Source organism: Carya illinoinensis, chromosome 6 (genome assembly GCF_018687715.1).
Source record: "Carya illinoinensis cultivar Pawnee chromosome 6, C.illinoinensisPawnee_v1, whole genome shotgun sequence".
Taxonomy (NCBI): Eukaryota; Viridiplantae; Streptophyta; class Magnoliopsida; order Fagales; family Juglandaceae; genus Carya; species Carya illinoinensis.
In genome coordinates, this window is record NC_056757.1 from 740354 (window position 1) to 761828 (window position 21475).

General features: G+C 33.3%; 2 protein-coding genes across 2 annotated transcripts; both read right to left on the bottom strand.

Moving 5' to 3' along the window:
- Positions 1-7331: 7331 nt before the first annotated feature.
- On the bottom strand, positions 7332-12554 carry LOC122313670. Its single transcript, XM_043128845.1, has 3 exons — positions 12437-12554; positions 11990-12132; positions 7332-8618 (listed from the first exon to the last, which is right to left on the bottom strand). Exons 2-3 carry the CDS (start codon positions 12117-12119, stop codon positions 8371-8373), a joined length of 378 nt encoding a protein of 125 aa, XP_042984779.1. The 5' UTR covers positions 12120-12132; positions 12437-12554; the 3' UTR covers positions 7332-8370.
- Positions 7579-8220, bottom strand: LOC122313621. The gene has a single exon (XM_043128781.1). It carries the CDS (start codon positions 8218-8220, stop codon positions 7579-7581), a length of 642 nt encoding a protein of 213 aa, XP_042984715.1.
- Positions 12555-21475: the final 8921 nt, after the last annotated feature.

Below are 21475 nucleotides of genomic sequence, written 5' to 3' on the forward strand. Positions count from 1 at the left end.
CAATGCACCGTTTAATCAAATTAAGATTAAATTGCATCCCTTTCATCTGCTTTTTCATTTCAGACACAACTCATATGATGTTTTCCATTTTAAGGCCAGCACCCCCTGCTACCAATGCCCTACGAACCTGCAGCACCCACTCCTCCTGCAGATGATGTAGCCTTATTGGCAGACCTATCCGACTGACGGGACAAGTCCAAAGACCTCAATTTTTGGAGAACCTCCTTGTACGACTGAGACGACAACGACCGGTGCCCTATCTTCAGTGTAGAGGGTGCCTGCCCACTGGAGCTTGCCGCCTCCCTCAACACCTCTGCCAGTTTCCACCAACCCTACCATCTCTATCGGCAGGGACAAATATACAATAGCGGCGTCCATCCCCCATGGTATTCTTCTAGAGCCATGAAAGCCCCTTGAATGTTATTACACCTCTGGACCGTGTACCCCCTATCCTTTTCACGATGGCCTACATGGAATCCTTTTCTCTTGTCATTTACTCCATCCTTTAGTGCTTTGCTAAAGCACTGAGCAGTGGCTAGCTCTAGTTTCATACATTTCATAAGTTTCCACCCTCTTTCAATAAGGAGAACCCAACCAACCTCCATTGAAACCTCAAACGTTTTCAGTTCAATACCAACATTTTTGAGAGAAACCATTTCTCACCAACCAACCAAGCAAACACAGACGATCAAGCATTCAACAAAATGAAAGTTTGTGAAAAGAAGAAAAATGTAATATCATTACCCAAGCATGCCTTAAGCTCCTCTATAGCTCGCTTGTGACCTTCAAAATTTCTATTAGTCATTTTTGGTATTAAGAATACTTAATAATATTAAAGGAAGTCTAGTATTAAAGGAATGTGATAAATGCATGAAATTCTTTCATAAAGTGGCGACTTCTCATAGATGCAGTAACACTGTTGAGACACTATATTCTGGCTCTCAAATGCACTCATCTCCTGTTGAGCTAGAAAATCATAATGTGCAGTATATGAGAACCTCATTTTGGAATCAGCAAGCTTGAGGCTAAAACTTGATGGGTTGCTATTTGATTCTATTGATTCACAAAGTGCGAGAGGTTTGAAAAGACGTTTTAAGGAAGAAGAGATTTATAAGGTGATCACTAGTATGGCAAAGGATAAAGCATCGGGCCCGAATGGATTCTCGATGGGCTCCTTTCAGGCTTGTTGGGATATTGTGAAAGGTGATATTATGCAGGTATTTATGGAATTCCAATCTTTTCAGAAACTTAAGAAAAGCCTAAATGTGACGTTCATCGCTCTTATACCAAAGAAACATGAGGCTAAGGCTGTTGAAGATTTCTATCCCATAAGCCTGGTGAGTGGAGTATACAAAATCATTTCGAAAGTGCTTGCTAATCAGCTTAGCCCGATGTTGGATCTCATTATCTCTAAGCCTCAAAGTGCTTTTATCCGAGGGAGATAGATTCTGGACTCGGTACTTATTGCCAACGAATGCTTGGATCATAAGATGCGAGAGGGAGTCACAGCTAGTCTCTGCAAACTTGATATGGAAAAGGCCTATAACCATGTGAACTGGGATTTCCTTCTATACTTGTTAGGGCGGTGTGGCTTTGGTAATAGGTGGATTTCCTGGATTCGATATTGTATTTCTATCTTTCATTTCTTGGTGCTTGTTAATGGCACCTTATTGGGCTTTTTAGCAATTCACGTGGCCTGAGGCAAAGGGATTCTTTATCTCCTTTTCTGTTCATCATTGTTATGGAGGCATTAAGTCAGTTGGTGAAGGCTGCGGTTGGTGGAGGGTTTCTTTCCGATTTCTTGGTGGGTAATATTTCACTCTCACATCTCTTATTTGCAGATGATACTTTCAATTTTTGTGATACGAACCCTGGCTAGATTCAATCTATGCAGGCTCTTTTATTATGTTTTGAATCTGTGTTAGGGCTTTAGGTAAACCTTGGTAAATCTGAGATGGTTGCGGTGGGGGTGATACCCAATATCAACCGTTTGGCGCAATTTTTAGATTATAAGGTGTCCTCCTTGCCTATGAAGTACTTGGGACTCCCTCTGGGAGTGAAGTTTAGGCTCAAACTATTTGGGATGGGATAGTGGAAAAAATAGAGAGGAAGCTGGCAAGGTAGAAACGGATTTATTTATTGAATGGGGGGCGCCTCACTCTAATTAAGAGCTCTCTAATTAGTCTCCCCACATATTTCCTTTAACTCTTTCCTTTGCCTGCAGGAGTGGTGACTAGAATTGAGAGATTATTCAGGACCTTCCTAAGGAGGGTATAGGGGAGGAAACAAAATTTCATTTGGTTGATTGGGCCAAAGTTTGTTCCCCAATTTCATATGGTGGCTTAGGAGATTGCAATTTGAGGATATTCAATTAAGCTTTACTGGGAAAATGGTTAATGGAGATTTTACCTAAAGGTTGACACACTTTGGAAGGAAATTATTGTTTCTAGATATGAGAGTGAGCGAGGAGGATGGTGCTCCAATGTAGTTGTACATTGGAGGGGTATGCTGTGAGCTTATGGAAATTTATTAGGCGAGGATGTCAGTGCTTTGAAAGCCATATAAGGTTTTGGCATGATGTTTGGTATAGAGAATGTGCTTTGTACATGGTATTTCCAGCAATCTATCGTATTGCAGCCAACACTGAGGCTTATGTGGCAGATTTGCGAGTGTTCTCTAATTGTTCTTACTAGTGGAATGTCCTTTTTAATAAGGATATTCATGATTGGGAATTGCATGCCGTGTTTGATTTTTTCAGTTTGCTTTATTCTATGGGAAACACCATGGCTCAGGAGGATAATGTACAATGGAGAGTCATTGACAATAAAAACCATTCAGTCAAGACATACTACAAGATTTTGTTAGGCCAAGGTCATGTTACATTCCTGTGGAAGAGAATTTGGAGGTCGCAAGTGCCTACTAAAGTAGCTTTCTTTGTTTGGACTGCGACTTTTGAGAAGATTTTGACTACGGATAATTTGAAAAAGATTGGATTCATTGTGATTGATTGGTGTTATTTGTATAAAAAGCAGGGAGAATCTGTTGATCACTTACTTTTGCATTATGAGATCACAAGGGGGCTTTGGAATGAGATCTTTCGAAGACTGGATATTGTTTGAGTAATGCCTTTGAAGATGGTGGATTTATTGGCATGTTGGAAGGAACTTAAAGGTTGCCCACAAGTGGCGGCAGTGTGGAAAATGATACCATTATGTATCATGTGGTGTATATCGTTGGAAAGAAATGAGAAATGCTTTGAGGATAGGGAGAGCTTCAAAAATTTTTTATGCGCACCTTGATGCTTTGGTTCTCAGCTATTGTACTTGATGGAAACATTGTTCATGATTTTCTTTCCTTAATATATAATGTATTTAGGTGTTCTTTTATATACTTCCTGTGTACATGGGTTATGCCTATTTCATTAGAATGAATAAAATTTACTTCTTACTTACGTAAAAAAAAAAAGTATTACACATTATTTTCAGTTTCTAATTACATGTTATTATATTATATTAGTGTCTAATTTATTTATAACTTATTTCTAACTAGACTTATTTCTAGTGTCTAATTACATATTATTATACTTTAATAAATTGATATTATGTGTTATTAACTTATTATAATATACTTATTAGTTATTTCTATAATAGTGTCTAATTACATGTTATTATACTTTAGTAAATTAGTGTATGTATTACTAACATATTATAGTAAACTTATTTAAATACTAGTGTCTAGTTTATTTCTATACTTGATTATGTATGGTAGTAATATTATGATGTTTACATATACAAAACTATTATTAGTCTATTTATATTATAATACAAGTATATTATTTTAAAATAATTAGCTCTTATTAGTATATTATTGAATTTAATTATATAAGTTCTAGTTATATAATTATATAAATATAGTAGTATGTATGATAAATATGTAGATAAATACATATTTTTAGTATCCAATTACACGTTATTATACTATATTTTTAGTGTCTAAGCCGTAAAATAGTTGGATGCTCCACTTTTATACTGCATGCATCTTATTTTTGTAAGTGTATTGCTACTTAGAAATAATACACTTACCAAAGTTAACTTCTCTACAATTTATTAATAAAATATTAATTTTTTTAAAAATTTATAGTCTTTTCTTTTATTCTAATATGGTCTTTTCTTTTATAAAATATATTATTTTACTATATAATAGTATAGTAATTGTAATTTGGTTGTCATTGTATCAATTATTGTATCGCAAAGTAATTCAAACACAAAATATTTTAAAAAAAAAAAATCTTATAATTAAGAATACATGAGTTCAGCTTTGAAAGGTATTGATTAGATCTTATCCAAGCCACTGCCTGTAGGATTCACTTGGGGCCTGTTTGCAAAGGGGTGCATGCGGGCGAATGCCAACAAACTTTTGATTGCTAGGGGATGGGGCCTAAGTTGGGCCCAAGCTTGCCCGAGATTTTATCATGTCCGATTGGCCAAATATATCTACTATATATATAAATGCAAATATTGGATGAATAGTTTTTTGTCTAACATTTTTTTTTAGTTTTATCCATGATTTTATGAGGAAATTACATTCTCTTCTCACCGATCATTTTGTCCATTTCTGCTTTTCTCTTGCCGACTAACATTCTTACATTTCTGAAGTTTATCGCTTCACTGACTGAAACTGGGAGATGGTGGCTGGAAAATGAGATTCATGGCATGAGGAAAAATAACCAAGCAAAACATAAAGGAAACCCATGGCTTGGACTGAAACAGGGGCATGGATAGGGGCCAAAAACAAAGCACAAAAATGGAGGGAAAAGAAATAGAAATGGAGAAATAGAGAGGGACGGAATGGAGGCTCACAGCAAGGACCTGTAAAATGGAAAAAAAGAGAGAAAATAAATGAAAGAGAGGAGAAGAGAGTTTCGGTTTGTTCAAAAAAAAAAAAAAAAGAAACCAAAACATAGGAATAAAAAGCAAGCTAACCAGATGAAAATGGAGGAGTTTCGAAAATCTAGATATGCAGAGGAAAAACACGAAAATGAGAGGAAGAAGAACCAGGTGGTGCGTGGTAGAAGAAGAAGAAAAGAAGAGAAAGCAAAAGAAATGAAAAGAAGTAGAAACAGGGAGAAGAAGTAGCAGCAACACACGGAAAATAAAGGAAGAAAAACTGAAAATGAAGAATAAGAAGTGGTCGGCGCTAGCAGAAGGCAGAAGAAAGAATTAAAGCCCTACGGGTATAGACCAAAACGGTGTAGTTTAAGGGAATAAGGGGGTTGGGCTTAAGACACACAGGCTGGGCCTGAAAACTAAAAGGGCTTGATCCAAAAATAAAGGAAAAACCACAAAATTAAAGCTCACCCAAAAATAGAAGTCTGACAAGGTAAAAAGGCACAATAAAAATAAATAAAAGCTAAATAAAAACACTTCAATTCAATATTAATAAAATAAAATAATTAAACCTAACAATAAAATAATTTAAAGTAAATAGTAATTTAAATGCAAAACAATAATTAATATCAAGAAAGTACATTAAAATAAATTTTACAACTTAAAAATCATAAAATAATACAACGAGAAACATGTTAAAATTAAAAACAACAGAGCCACTAATTATATTAAATAAAAATAACATTTCAATTAAAATATAAGAAAATACAACCAAAAGGACTATTTTCAATGAAAAGGTACTCGCATGTAATAATAATAATGATGATGATGATGATGATGATAATAATGAGTACTACTATATGTACTTACATTTTTAATTACAAAACTCATTTTGTTATTTTTATTTTGAAATTCAAATTTCATAATTTTCAACGTATCAATAACTAACATGTAAAGAAATAAGTTTTTTGTAAATTTTTCTTAAGTACATTTTTCATTTTCCTAATAATCATAATTGTTTAGTTTGAATCGATTAGGCCTGAATTTATGATATTAAATATTAAATAAATTGTTTTAATTTAAAGTATATTATTTTTTTTATTGAACTTAAAGTGCTGGTTGGACTTTCTTATTGGTTATTCTTTGAGATTGATTTTTCCTACTTGAATGGAATTTTGTATCACACGTAGATAATTATACTATATTTATTATATGGTGAACACATAAGTATTTCGTATTGGATGTATATTGATAAATTTGAAATAATTATGCGTAAAATCATTCAAATTCTAGATGGAATGACCGTAGAGATTCACTAACCTATCATTATCTAAAGATATTTGCTAAAATTTGCTTTGTTTTGTAAACTTGTATCAAACATTTTTTGGGTGTATATTATTATGGTTGATGCATATATTACTTTATTTTGAGATGTATAGTTTAGATATATGATTAACTAATTTTATTTTGACATGTATGTTACTATTATGTGTACGTTACTTTCTTTTGGCATGTATATTATTTTATTATTAAGTTACTTTCTCTCAACTAGGCAAACGTCCCTCGGACATTTGCTCTACACTCCTAGCATATAACTCATAAGTATAAAATAACGTTTGTTTTATATTTACAAATGAGTATATAACTCAAAAAGCACCACCACACCCCCCCCCCCCCCCCCCCCCCCCCGGCTCTCTCTGCCCTCCTTCGTCATTCTCTCCACCTCCTCTACTTATTTTCATCTTCTCGTTCTTGAAGCAAATATTCTATAGATTCTTTGAAAACTCAAAGCAAATTTCATTTGAAAATCAGAACGTTTGTATGCAAGATTCAATAGGGAATCTAGAAAAAAATGAACATATCAGCCAATCTTGACACCTCATTCATCCCCTTCTGAATCCAACCCTAAATCCTAATGTGCAAATTACATGCACCAACCTTTTAAAGGGCATCATCCATGTAATGTAATTGCTTGCATGCTCCATACAATTGGCACCACTATCAGTCAAGTACTCGTAGTTTCTTAATTTTTTTCCCTTACATGTAGCACTTTGTCATTTTTTACAAGCAACACATTATATATTATCAGCCTAATCAACATGGGTCTACCGATTTGATCAAGCTTTATGAGATGTAATGATTAATTTTGTTTCAACTCCTCACATCTTGATAACTGAGCCCATTTCACATGCCACATCATCACAAGATTTTTTTTTTTTTTTTTCGAGGTAGATAATGCTATTAACACGATCAATTCTTTATCAACCATAAAAATGAACAGCCGTTTGTTATATACAATCAAGGTTGACATTCGTCACCCCTAAAAAGTTCTTCCCATGATGCAACCATACTTGTACAACTCAAAGTGACTGTTAGTAAATTCAATGTAAAATTTGAGGCCCCAAATCTCAATAAACTGAAGATTATAAACAGAAGACGACATGGTGTTACTAAATTCAATGTAAAATTTGTAGAAACTTGTGGTCCCAAATCTCAATGAACTGAATATAAACTGATGCTTATAAATAGAAGACAACATAGCGCAACACTTTTTAAACATTGTTCAATAAGCAACGCATGTATCCAACTACCAACAAAGGACTCGTTTATGGAAAATATAAACAGAATAATAATCATGATATGCTACCGAAACAACTGTAAGTAACTGGAGATACTTCTGTAGCTGTGCATTCTATCCCCTTAACATTCCATTCAGGACAATCGTGTCTTCGTGAGCATCCTCTGCAATCTGGAGGGATGAAACAGCCTGGGCTGCAATAAGACCAGCTGAGAATCCCGTAGTTCCCCAACCTGCTTCCTCAAAATATGGGGCAGGAAAATCCCTTGCAAAAGGTCCAGATGAGAATGACCACTCACCCCTCTCCAAGCCACCCCACTTACATTCAGACATATACGGATTAGAAACCCACCCAATCCCTTCAAGCGGGTGCTTGTCAGAGTCCTGATAAGGAAAGCCTGACCTCTTACCACTCACAAATAGGTCAATGTTATCAGGAATATCCCAAGGGTTGAACCCTTCATTTTTTTTCAGAACAATCTTACATGAATCATCTGAGTCTTCACCAAGTAAGACGTGCAAAGCAACAGCCTCAGCAATTGCAGCACCCTCTTCATCAAGCCTTTGTTGTTCTTCTTTCTTTTTCTGTTTCTTCTTCTCTAGTTCAGAAATGATGGCTGCAGAAGTAGCAAGGGCTTTCTCTAAGCGCCTCTTTTTCTTCTCAGCCTGTTTCATTCGATCAACCTCATCCTTCACCTGCTTCTTTTTCCCTTTCCTCACAACAGGTTGCACTTTATTAAATCCCTTGCTATCCATGAAAACTACCAACCTACTCAGTCACCTTTCCTCCACTTCTATTCTAAGTAAATTCCTCAAACTTCATACATTTCCCTTTTTTTGTTGATACAAAGCAAAGTATAATAGAATATGGTGCAAAACACTAACATAAGGTGATAGCCCTGATAACTACACCCACTCGGGTATGTAGGAATACCTCATTTTACGAACAATGCAGTCCCAGACAGAAACAACAGGAGACAACAGAAGAGCAGAATCATAAGCACTAACAGACCCATCCCTTGGCGCCATTCTTCCTAATTTCCCACAACCCTTGCATTTACCCATTCTTTGCACCAAAAGAACCAATAAACTTATAAAACTTGTTAATGCAACAACTATATAGTCTGGTCCGAACAGCTCACATGCCTCCCCCACTGCAATGTAAATGAAGATTAAGCATGTAAGTCAAGGAATTGAGATAGCAAAACCACTGAGCTGCTTGTCCACACATGCAAACATAACAAACTATGAAGTTTTGAGTTCCGTTCTAGTTGAGGCATTGGAACGGAATATTTCGGTACGGGTACATTTTGAGATAGACGTTATATGGATAAATTATATATATGTGTATATTTATATGTATCTATTTTCCAAAATAAAACCAATACAAGTCTTAAAAGCATACATACCTGATAAACTTAATAATACTTCTCAATAGCAATACTAGACATTTATATACTCCTACATAATGATTAAAAAAAAAAAAGGATCAAGAACTTCTAAAAAAAAAAAAAAAGAACGGGATCAAGTCAAAAACCAACAACAGCATGTTAGCAACAACTTTAATTTATACTTTTCCGTCACCATGATCTCAAAGACTCAAACTCCACCATCTAAAGTCAGAAACCAACACAAACCAAAACAGACCATTGAATTAGAGATTTAAGTGACAAAATAGACCATAAAACAGACCATGATCTCAAACTAAAAGCTTGACGGAAAGGCTTCAATAAAATCAGAGGTTTGTATTTCCAAAACAGACCATAAAGCTCCTGAATCAAATACACCAGAACTCTCACTTTCTTTTATGATTTTTATATGCAGCAAGAGAAAAAATGCAGCATATAATCTTGATGAACCCTGAGGAGTAGCTCAATTGGTCAGGCCTTGGGTTTGCTCCCCAATGGTCACTAGTTCGAGTCTCCTCAGGGCCACTGGAGGTTTACCTGGCCGTTAACTTTAGGGTCCCATGGGATTAGTCGAAGTGCGCGCAAGCTGGCCCGGACACCCAAGAATATAAAATATATATATATATATAATGTTGATGATTATTATTATTTGGGTCAAGAAGTCAGCATGTGGGAATCATTGACTAAGAGTAAGCAAGGACTTTTGATCTGAAGATGCAAGATGCAGGAAAAAGATTACTTAATTAGGTGGGAATCAGTAATTAATTTGCATTATATATATATATATATATCTATATATTAAGTAGTACTGGATCAGTACCCTAATTGTCCCAATTATGCACTATATATACTAAATGATCGAGAATGGATTCCAGCTTATAGCTAATATATAAAATATCACATGCATTTATACATTTTTTTTTTCATAAGTAACATATATACATATATCTACTGTGTATATATCCAACTTATAGCTAATAATTACTTTGACCTTGAATATATATATATATATATATATATCTATATATATAGTAGTGTTCCTTCATAATGTTGATGATGAACCAGATTCAACTGATCATATTTATTCAGACTCGTATGATTTTTTCTGTGATGATGATTAATCAGATCTTGACAGCGTACTTGCATAGTCCCCTCCACCTTTCCCCATGGCTAATTCTGTTCTAATCTTATAAGCATTGCATACAAATAACAAATTACAAAGTAATCTCAGGAATTATCAAGGGGCTCTACGTGGGTTCTTGATCAATCACAAAACCATAATAGGATTCACATCAATCTTAAATTCTCAATACACAGAGCAGAAAGGGGGATCTACACCTAATAATCTAATACCTGCAGCGACGTTAAAGGGGATCTACAGGCTACGGCAGAGGAACGGAGTCCAAGACACAAGCTGCGGCGGTGGAAGTGGAGTCGTCGCGTAGACGCCGGTCGTCGGATTGTGGAGAGTGGAGAGGGGACAATCACATATCAAAATCTAGGGCTTGATCTGTTACCCCTTAATCCAATACGCACAAATGTAAATAAACCAAATTTGCAGGAGAGGAAAAGATGCAAAAATAAGAAACCTGATTGGAAAGGTAGAGGGATACAGAAACTAGAAGCTTTCTACGTGGAAATGAGATAGAGAGAGAAGGAAAGTTTAGGGTTTGAGCTCAGATCAAGAGAAAAGTAGTTTGGGTAGGAAAATGAAGAGAAACAGTGAAAGAGATAATATAACAGACCACACAGTGGAGGTTAGAGTAATCGTGTCAAGCACGAATGTAATATTGACACGTTTCATGTTGCGGGACCAGGACTAAGATGACGGAAAAGATTGGGTACAGTGGCAAATCTGACTTTGTCGTAAGCTTACACGCCATCTATAATAATCAAATATTATTATTTTTTATTATTTACATTTTTTAAATATTTTTTATTTTTATTTTCATAATCTCTATAGTCTCCATCAGTCATATTCCTTTTTATAAAATTTGTATCTCTAATTGACAGTTTTTGTAGATGTTAATAAAAGAAAAGTCCCATATGCAATCAAAAGATTGAAGTGAAGATGACTCATCTATAACTTTTAGGGGTGTAAATTTTAACCGGTAAATCAGAAAACCGGACCAGATCGGTTGTGCCGATTTTGAACCGGTCCGGTTCCGGACCCGGTTTTATAAAATGAAAAACAGCCAGAACCGGTCCGGTTTCGATTCCGGCCATTTTTAGACCGGACCGGTACTATTTAATATGTGTATATTTTTTTATTTATTTAATGTTATATGTTATATATTTTATATTATATATAATTTTTTATATATAATATATAATAATATAAATTATAATTATATATAAGATAGTGTTATTTTAATTTATAAAATAAAAATTTAATCTCAAACATGAAAATTTAATTGATCATATGCTTTAAATATATAATATTATAAATATATATTATTTATTAATAACATTTTATCATAGATTCATAAGAAGTAAGAACCTAAAAAGAAAGAAAATCACTCAAATATTACTACTAAATTTTAATAGCCTAATACACTTAAAACTCTTTATATTTTTTTTGATAAGTACATAAGACATTAGTAGATAAATATAAATTATATATATTAGCATATAATTTATATAAAGCCATACCAAAGCTATACTAATAACATAAATTTTTTACATAGCACTTTTTTTTTTTTGCATAGCAGTCTTTTTATATAGTAATTTTTTTATATGAGAAACAGCTAAATTACAACTAAAATTCAATGATACTCAAAGAGGATCCAAGAAGACAATAATAATAATTATAACTTATATATATAAAGTTATGCTTATCTTCATTCATCTATAACTGCCGCTCAGATTTGCTCATCCCAAATTCTAACATGTTGGTACAAAACTTGTGGTTGTTGTAGAGAAAATAAGCCAGCTAAATGAAAACAACCCACGACTCAAGAACAATTAAAGATTCTTTTTCCTAGTAGATCAGTTCAGAGCTCAATCGATCCAGTTAGTCACTTTCAAAAACAAAGAATCCTATTAGAATAATCCAAACTTCTTCATGATACGCATCTGACGACAATTAAAAGAAAGAAAAGAAACAACAAACTGACCTCTCACCAAACCTTCAAAGGCACTCGCCCTCGGCTGAGAAAATGGAAGAGCCGCAAAACCCACGAAGGAAACCACTTCCCTTTTACATAAGATGCTGCAATTCATATTTCCATGATGAAGAGCAGTCATTCCTGCGAATATTCTTCACAGCACACAAACAGAAACCAAATTAAAACATATAGAAAGAAACTAGCACATAAAGGCATCAAGTGGGGGAGTAAAATTGAAGTTAATTTCTTTACAAGGAATGTTTCTATGAAGCAAGCACAGGCATGGCCCAGGTGCCAGACCACTGATTTTTAGTAAAAACAATTTTTTTCATGTTATAGTTTTCTATCGTTCACTGTCCCTCGACTGCGAAGATAAGCATTATCTATGACTACTTTTAGGGTGGTGAAAAAGAAGCGTAAATTTGCAGTAAGGAGAGGAAGGAAGAGGTGGAGTACCTGGAAGCGGGAGCTCTTGGTGGGTTGGAGACCGTTAATGGATAGATGGTTGTGGTCTTCCAAACGAGAGGTAGTACGTCGAGGAAAAAAAAAAAAAATCTTTCTGAATGGTGTTTGCTAAAATTCATAAATTTATTTATTTATTTATTACTCTCTTCTCATCTTATAACCTAATATTAAATAATAAAAAGAAAATAAAAATAAAGACAATAAGTAACATTATTTTCGCCAAAATTGGATCCTAATTTTTTGATAGATGACAAATAACATTTTAAGACTTAAAACGATATTTGTAATATTCATGAATCTCTTAACGGTAACGTTAAATTATCTGCATATAAGCAAAGATAATAAATTATTTTTAATTATCTAATATTATAAAAAATAATTAAAAAATTATATATTATTTTTAAAAAATAATTTTTACAGTTTAAAAATATGTAAGTATTACACATTCATTTTGAAAAAAAAATACAAATATCAGATTTACATAAAAAAATTATTTTTTAATTATAAATTCTACTATTTTTAAGAGAAGTGCGTATAGCTTAAATACTTTAGGATAATTTTAACATTATACACCCTAGAACTTTCTATAATCTCTTAAAAGTGACGTTAAACTATTTGAATATAAGCAAAAATAATAAATTATTTGTTAATTATTTAATTTTACATCATTTTAAAAATATCAAAATTTGAGACCCATATAAGAAAACTTATTTTTTAATAGTGAGTTCTACTATTTTCTATAAAAGTGCACTCACTTATTCACACTAAGAGCAAGTTTGGCAAGTAGGATAATATAAAATTTTTGTATCATCTAATTTTACTATTACAAAGTTTTTAAATTTTCACACAAAATATAATAAATAATTATTTTTTTCAAATTCTAAAATAATAATAATATTTTAAATTTTTATCTAAAACTAAAAATTCTCATCTCACTATGTAAATCTACGTGTGCAAATAGTATTATTCAATCTTTCCCACGTCCACCTTGGCATAGCTTTTAAATAGAGAAATATTATGTACAGAAAGAATTTATACAATCTATAAAATGACATGAGTTCATATAATTTATTATATTTATTTTACAATAAAAATAAAGCAAAGAGTAATATTTAGAAAAATAAAAAAAATTTCCCAGCACCCGGATTCTAAGTTTAGAATTGACATTAGTGCTTCGGTGGCTTTTGCGGCGATTTCCCTTTTTGAAATAAGTCAAACTTATGGAATGGTAATGAAAACTAATTTCCGCTGCCGGGATTCGAACCCGGAAATGGAGCTGAACTCTGTTTTACCATTGTGCTACAGCGGAACTTATGAGAGCTCTTGCCATAGTTTTTATTTATACTAATTATCGTGATCTTACCTGGAAGAATTAAAATTAAAATTTAGTAAAATTTGGTAAAAGATATGCTCATAGTGTGGAAACTTTGAGAAAAGAATTGATCCCCATTAATTGAATAAATTAATTTACATAGAAATATCTATTTTATAATTAAAAAAATGCTATAATTATAATGATATTTTATAAATATTATACATTAGTGAAATATGGGTGATAATATTATTTACACGTGACTTATTTTACAAGAAATTCGCCATTTTGCAGCGTCTAAAATCGTTGCAAATACCTACAAAAAACGCTGTAATTGATCAATTGCAGCGTTATTACCCTCCTTGCATCTTCGACAGTATAAATGTGATATTTTTGATCAATAGCAACGTTATTGAAAATACGCTGAAAAAGCCTTCATTTGCAGCGTTCTTACACCGGTGCAAATTCAATAATTTCACGCTGCAAAAGGCCACCCCATATCATTGGCTTGGTGCTGCAATAGATCAATTGCAGCGAAATTTATCCTTGCTATATCATTAAATTTCGCTGCAATAGACTTCTAACAACAGCAGCGCTACAGTTGGTTCGTTGCTTTTGTAGCTTTTTGCAATACTTAAAATCACTGCAATTAATCTATAAGCGCTGCAATTGATCTACGTCAAAAGCAACATATCATTTTAGTGCTGCTTTTGTTACTCATTGCAGCATCACTTAATTGCTGCAATAAACAATAAAAACGCTGCAATAGGTTACGACAAAGCAACAATTTTTTTTGTTGCTTTTATTTAATTACAACGTAATTAAATTGCTGCAAATAGAGAAGAAGCGCTGCAATAGAGTACACCAACTGCAACATATTTATATTCGTTGCTTTAAATTGTAGTTGCAACGCTATGTAATTATAAAAAATAATTAAAAAATTATATATTATTTTTAAAAAATAATTTTTATAGTTTAAAAATATGCAAGTATTACACATTCATTTTGAAAAAAAAAATACAAATATCAGATTCACATAAAAAAATTATTTTTTAATTATAAATTCTACTATTTTTAAGAGAAGTGCGTATAGCTTAAATACTTTAGGATAATTTTAACATTATACACCCTAGAACTTTCTATAATCTCTTAAAAGTGACGTTAAACTATTTGAATATAAGCAAAAATAATAAATTATTTGTTAATTATTTAATTTTACATCATTTTAAAAATATCAAAATTTGAGATCCATATAAGAAAACTTATTTTTTAATAGTGAGTTCTACTATTTTCTATAAAAGTGCACTCACTTATTCACACTAAGAGCAAGTTTGGCAAGTAGGATAATATAAAATTTTTGTATCATCTCATTTTACTATTACAAAGTTTTTAAATTTTCACACAAAATATGATAAATAATTATTTTTTTTAAATTCTAAAATAATAATAATATTTTAAATTTTTATCTAAAACTAAAAATTCTCATCTCACCATCTCCAATTTTTTTTTCCCCTCTGCTCTCAGTTATGCTTCCTTACAACTAAAGGAACCCAAAGCAACTCTGTGGCATTAAACACAGCCATGGGGACAGCATATGACCAAAGGTGTACCATTAGCAACTGTTTATCAGCAAACCGAAAGGACCACTCGTTAACCAAATTCACTTTTGAAGCAAGATATATATTTTGTCAAGCAAGAAGAAGCAAACAGGCAAAATGATCATAAAATACTGCTCTCAGTTATGCTTCATTCTAACTTAAGGATTCCAAAGAAACTCTAGCATTAACTAGAGCCATGGACACAGCATAGGACCCAAGGTGTACCTAGGGGTGTAAATTTTAACCGATAAACCGGAAAATCGGACCGGACCGGTTGTGTCTGTTTTGAACCGGTCCGGTCCGGAACCGGTTTCATAAAATGAAAAACCGGCCGGAATCAGTCCGGTTTCGGTTCTGGCCATTTTTAGACCGGACCGGACCGGTATTATTTAATATATGTATATTTTTTTATTTATTTAATATTATATGTTATATATTTTATATTATATATAATTTTTTATATATAATATATAATAATATAAATTATAATTATATATAAGATAGTGTTATTTTAATTTATAAAATAAAAATTTAATCTCAAATATGAAAATTTAATTGATCATATGCTTTAAATATATAATATTATAAATATATATTATTTATTAATAACATTTTATCATAGATTCATAAGAAGTAAGAACCTAAAAGGAAAGAAAATCACTCAAATATTATTACTAAATTTTAATAGCCTAATACACTTAAAACTCTTTATATTTTTTTTGATAAGTACATAAGACATTAGTAGATAAATATAAATGATATATATTAGCATATAATTTATATAAAGCCATACCAAAGCTATACTAATAGTATAAATTTTTTACATAGCACTTTTTTTTTTTGCATAGCAGTCTTTTTATATAGTAGTTTTTTTTTTAAGTAGAATTTTTTGATATAGCAGTTTTTTTTATTTTTTTATTTATTTTTATAAACAGATTTTTTTTATAATAAATATATATTTTATTAAAACCGGAAAACCGGACCGAACCGGACCGGAAACCGGTAAAACCAGAATACCGGTTTAGGAGGGTAATCGGTGCGTAATCGATTTTGAAAAATGTAAAACTGGTGCCTACCGGTTCGGTCTTAAATTTTGTCTAAAACCGGATCGAACCGGACCGGTTACACCCCTAATAACTCTTCCAATAAGCGACGCTACTGAAAATAACTCTTTCATAAGTGATATTGCCTAAAATAAAAACATGTATGACTCATCATTTAATAATATTACAATTCTTCCAAAACAATCTGACAAAGTAAGTATCACATACAAGATACATGCTATGAACCCCGCTTGTGAACCATACCCGCTAGCTGAAACCTGTTCAAGAAGGATCTACTGCAGCGGCATTCACACTATCAAAGTCATGCTTCGGTGTGTCAAATGTAGATGATGCATTTAGTAGCCATTTCAAAGCATTCCTGCATATAATTATGAACCACCAGGAGCCTTTTTTTTCCTTTCGTTTCTCTCTTTTTTTCTTGTTTCTCAAAGCATTCTTCCTCATTGCTCCAAATTAATCAAACAATCCATTAGCATTTCACAATGAAATCTAAACCATGAATGTAAATAACAAATGACCAATACGGATTGGACTTACTCTACTCTCCCCATATAGCTGTCATTACAAAAAATATCAAATTATGAGAACCACACATAGCAATTAACTAAATCCAACTGAAGCTCAATCTAAGCTGTCGGAAACGTGTCTCATCTTCAGTAAATACAAAATCAACTAATCTTAAATATAGAAAATCTTGTTTTATGTTGTGTTTGCACACAAATATTTGGTCTGACCATCAATGCCAAAAGACATTCTTGATTCAAGTAAAATTGTACAAAATCAGATCTAGACTCATAATTTTAATATGCTCAATAAACAAAGTGTCATACTATAATTAAGCTGTTCTATAACTTGGATACTTAGTAATGGAAACAAACAATCATAATTAAAAAAATTTCTATAAGCAGCAACGTAACAATTAAGGTAAATAGATGGTGCAATGTAACAGTTTTTGTAGGTAAGAGTAAGAAGTGTTCTTAGGCCAATAAAACAGAACAAGGCATTTTGTCTATAATCTGAAAGCAATCATGTGTAGGCAACATATGTGTGCATAATAAGGATGTATAAAAATAGAATTTTGCTATATGCAAGCAAAGTCGCATACTAATCTGCGTACCAATACTGATTCATTCATATTTAAAATTTAAATTAGCATTGTTTTTAATAAAATCTACTTTTTAATCAATCACATTAAATTGGTGCACATATTAGTGCACGATTATGCTTGCAACTAGATTTTTTTATAAAAATAACATTACAGTAGAACAACAGCTATAAGCATTGTGCAAAGCTTAAACAGTAGCTTTCTTTTGCCATGTGTGTCTCCTATCTTGTGCCCCGTCGAAACCCATTTTCTGTAAGTTGAATGTTAGGGAAAGTGAACATTTGATTTCATTTCGAGTTTTGTTATATACAAGCAAAGTTGTGTACTAATCTGCGTACCAATACTGATTCTTTCATATTCAAAATTTAAATTAGCATTGTTTTTAATAAAATCTATTTTTTGACCAATTATATTAGATTAGTATACATATTAGTGGGCAATTGTGCTTGTAACTGGATTTTTCCTTTTCATATATATATATATATATATTCACTTGCAACAGCATCTCATAGAACCCTTATAAAATGGTTGATATTTTAGTTAGTATTGTTTTTTATAATGACGGAAGCAAGAAAAATGGTTTTATGATCTTTTGTAATGGGAGCTGGAAAAATGATGAGCACAATTAAGAATGTGCCTAAGGGGTTACCTAAGAGTAGTTTTTGAGGTAAATGAGATTTATTTTTGTTATATAAATGAGTTGTCAAAAACTAAGAAGATTTCTTCATAGACTTGTTTCTATTAAATGCCATAAAGAGCAAAACTTGTCATAATGTTCTATTTTTTTGTTATAAGACTGATATTTTTTGTTGAGGCTGAAAAAATTGGCAACATGCATTTAAGAATGTTGGTAAAGATTCTCATAAAGAATCTTTAGTTTTGAGATGAGTTGAGATGAGATATTTAGTTACGATTTTGACGGAAAGATTCTCACAAAGAAAATCTAATTAAAGATTGCTTCTGTTCACTTTGTATCCATTTATTGCTTCTGATTTGCTGAGAAAATAGTGAGCAAAATTAAGAATGTGGGTAAGGAGTTGTAGATGAGCGTACTTTTTGAGGTATTAAAAGTGGTATGCAGCGGTGAGAATTTTTGTGTGCAAATAAATGCTGAAATTCATTTCTACATTTTGGATTACCTAAAATAAAATCTTATCTGCTGAGTTCTAGATTTGCTTTTGTTCTCTTTTGAAACAATCTTACTTTTATGATACACTTCATCTATTTTTTGTTTTATGTAATTTTGTCTTCTATTTTTTTCTTATTTTTTCCCATATGGTGTGTGAAACATGGAACTTCATGATAATATAGGCTAAGCATCAACTACAAAGCATCCATACTTTTTGTTTCCATTTGATTTCAATTCTTGTGCATTTTCTTTACGTTGATTCAATACTTTTCTTCTTCCTACTCTCATCAATCCAACATTGGAATCATTTAGAGGTTCCAACTCTTTGATCTACAAATTCCACATATAGTTGCTATACTATATTTTTTTCCCTGATCTTAATCAAAGTTGGATACTTCCAACCCATGTTACATTTTTTGTACGCTGGAACAATAAATTCTTTTGAAGCAATTCCTAAACACCTGTCCAGATATGTGACGATTTCCTATTCTAAACCTTACATCAATCTCTAAACTAGTTTATATTTTTCTATAGTTCAATGTCCCTATGTTCCGGATGGTTTTTTTCCTTTAAAAAAATAAAAGCATTATCAAGATGAGAATCATGCATGCTGGCAGATCTGTTTAGGAAGACACCTTGCCTATTCCATTTACTTATTTCATAGAGTTAGTTTACCAATTTTGTGTTTATAGCTTTTGCTCACTCTGTTTTGCCTGCCCTAACACACAACAACAATAACCATATTGACGCCTTGACACCCCCAACTCTCATATACCGAAACATTAGGATTTTTGACATTAGGATGATGACAACACAGGTCACACACCCAAACGACAAGTACTAAGTATGTGTACATATAAAAAAATGTACAACAAAATTTACAGCAGATAATAAAAGAAGTCAACTAAGTGCTAAAATTTAAATATATGACTACCAAAATAAAATCATTTCAGAAACATTATATAGTTATCTAGCAAAAATAAAGTAAAAGCCAAAATTACATAGCCAAAAAAAAAAAGAGGGAAACAAATTCCATGATCCAAAAGTCACCACATGTCACTAACCAAACAATTCACAAGACAAAAATATATTAATGCAACCAACATGTATACGTGTACATGATGAAACATGCATGTGCCCAAGACCATCATTTTTTTCAAAAATGACCATTTTTCCAATGCATTCTAAAAATCCCATTTGACCCAAAACACGCCATTAATACCTCGAAAAATGGCCCAAACAATAACTACCATTTTTCCCAGAAAATGGCCATCCTATCCATTTAATCATAAACCTTCATTTTTCTAAAAAATTGCCCAATATATCCATTTATTAGTCACTGTAGGTGGGAATCACAGGTGGAACTTTACTACCATTCTTGCTTACCAGCATCTCTACCGCTAGCATTGTAGGCGGGAATCATAAGCGGGACTTACTACCATCCTTACCGTGTGCACTGTAGGCGGGAATCACAGACGAGACTCTATTACCGTCCCTATTTTTCACAATCCCTATTAATGCATACACTGTAGACTGGAATTACAGGCGAGACTTTATCACCATTCTTACTTACCACCATCCCTACAATTAGCACCGTAGGTAGAACTCACAGGCGGGACTCCACCACTGTCCCTGCTTATCACAATCTCTACAGTTCATTTTTTTCCTCTCTTTCACTCATTTCAATTTATTCATTACAAATATATTCAAAATCATTTCTCAATATGAAAACCCAATTTTCATATACGACACATGAGCATGCATGAAAATATGATGAATGTCCTAACACTAACAGTTTAACAGGACATATAAAATATCCAAACACAAACCCAAGTGCACAAATCTACAAACCAACTCACAATAACCCATCTTCCAAATCGGCCTAAGGCCCACATTTGACAACCACAAAAAATCCATAAATCCAAACTCCTCGAACCGACTTGGCACAACCAAACAAACTGCATGAAATATTTTAGTGTAAAAATATATTTAAATCTCAAGAAATTCTTTAGAAAATTACTTACAACAAAAAAAAGTAACTCTAGAAGATCAAAGGCGACGCCCAAAATGGCGGAACAGTGGGAAGCAATGTTTTCAAGTGTTGGCCGTGGGTTTCAAAACTAGGAAAATGAAGGGGAAACTAAAAGGGCTGCTGGCTGGTTAATGAGAGTTAAGGGAGGTGCTATGGAGTTGGTTGGGATGGTTAAAAGCCATGGGTGGAGGAGCTTGACTGTGGGTATGGAGAACCCGCGCCAAGACCCATTTCAGGTTAAGAGAGGGAAGGCTGCAAGAGACCATGACTGAGCATGGATGTGGCTGAGGGGGTGTCGGAGGAGCTAGTGGTGGCTCGAGAAGGTGGTCCGTGGTGGGCCTAGCGGTAGATTTAGGCTGTGTGGGAGAGAGGGAGCTCGTGAGAGAGTGAGAGGGCGTGCGGAAGGGTGGAGGAGCCAGGAACGGCTGTGGTCCAAGGGGTTGTCATCGAAGGAAGGGGAAGTTGCTAGTGGAGTCGGTGAGGTGGAACGGCAGCGCATTGAGGAGAAACCTGCATGGGTTTCCAGTGTGCGGCGAAGAGAGAGAGAGAGAGAGAGAGAGAGAGAGAGAGAGAGAGAGAGAGAGAGAGAGAGAGAGAGAGAGAGAGACCGTGAGGGTGGAGACTGGCTGTGGGAGGTCGTCGACGTGAGGGGAAGTCGGTGCTGGTGGTTGGCGTGGGTGGGTGATTGCGTGGCGGCGGTGCTAGGTTAAGGGAGTTACACGGTTGAGAGAGGGAGGGGGGAGGTTTCGCACGGGTTGGGGGAGGGAAGAGAGAGAGGGAAAAAGGGAAG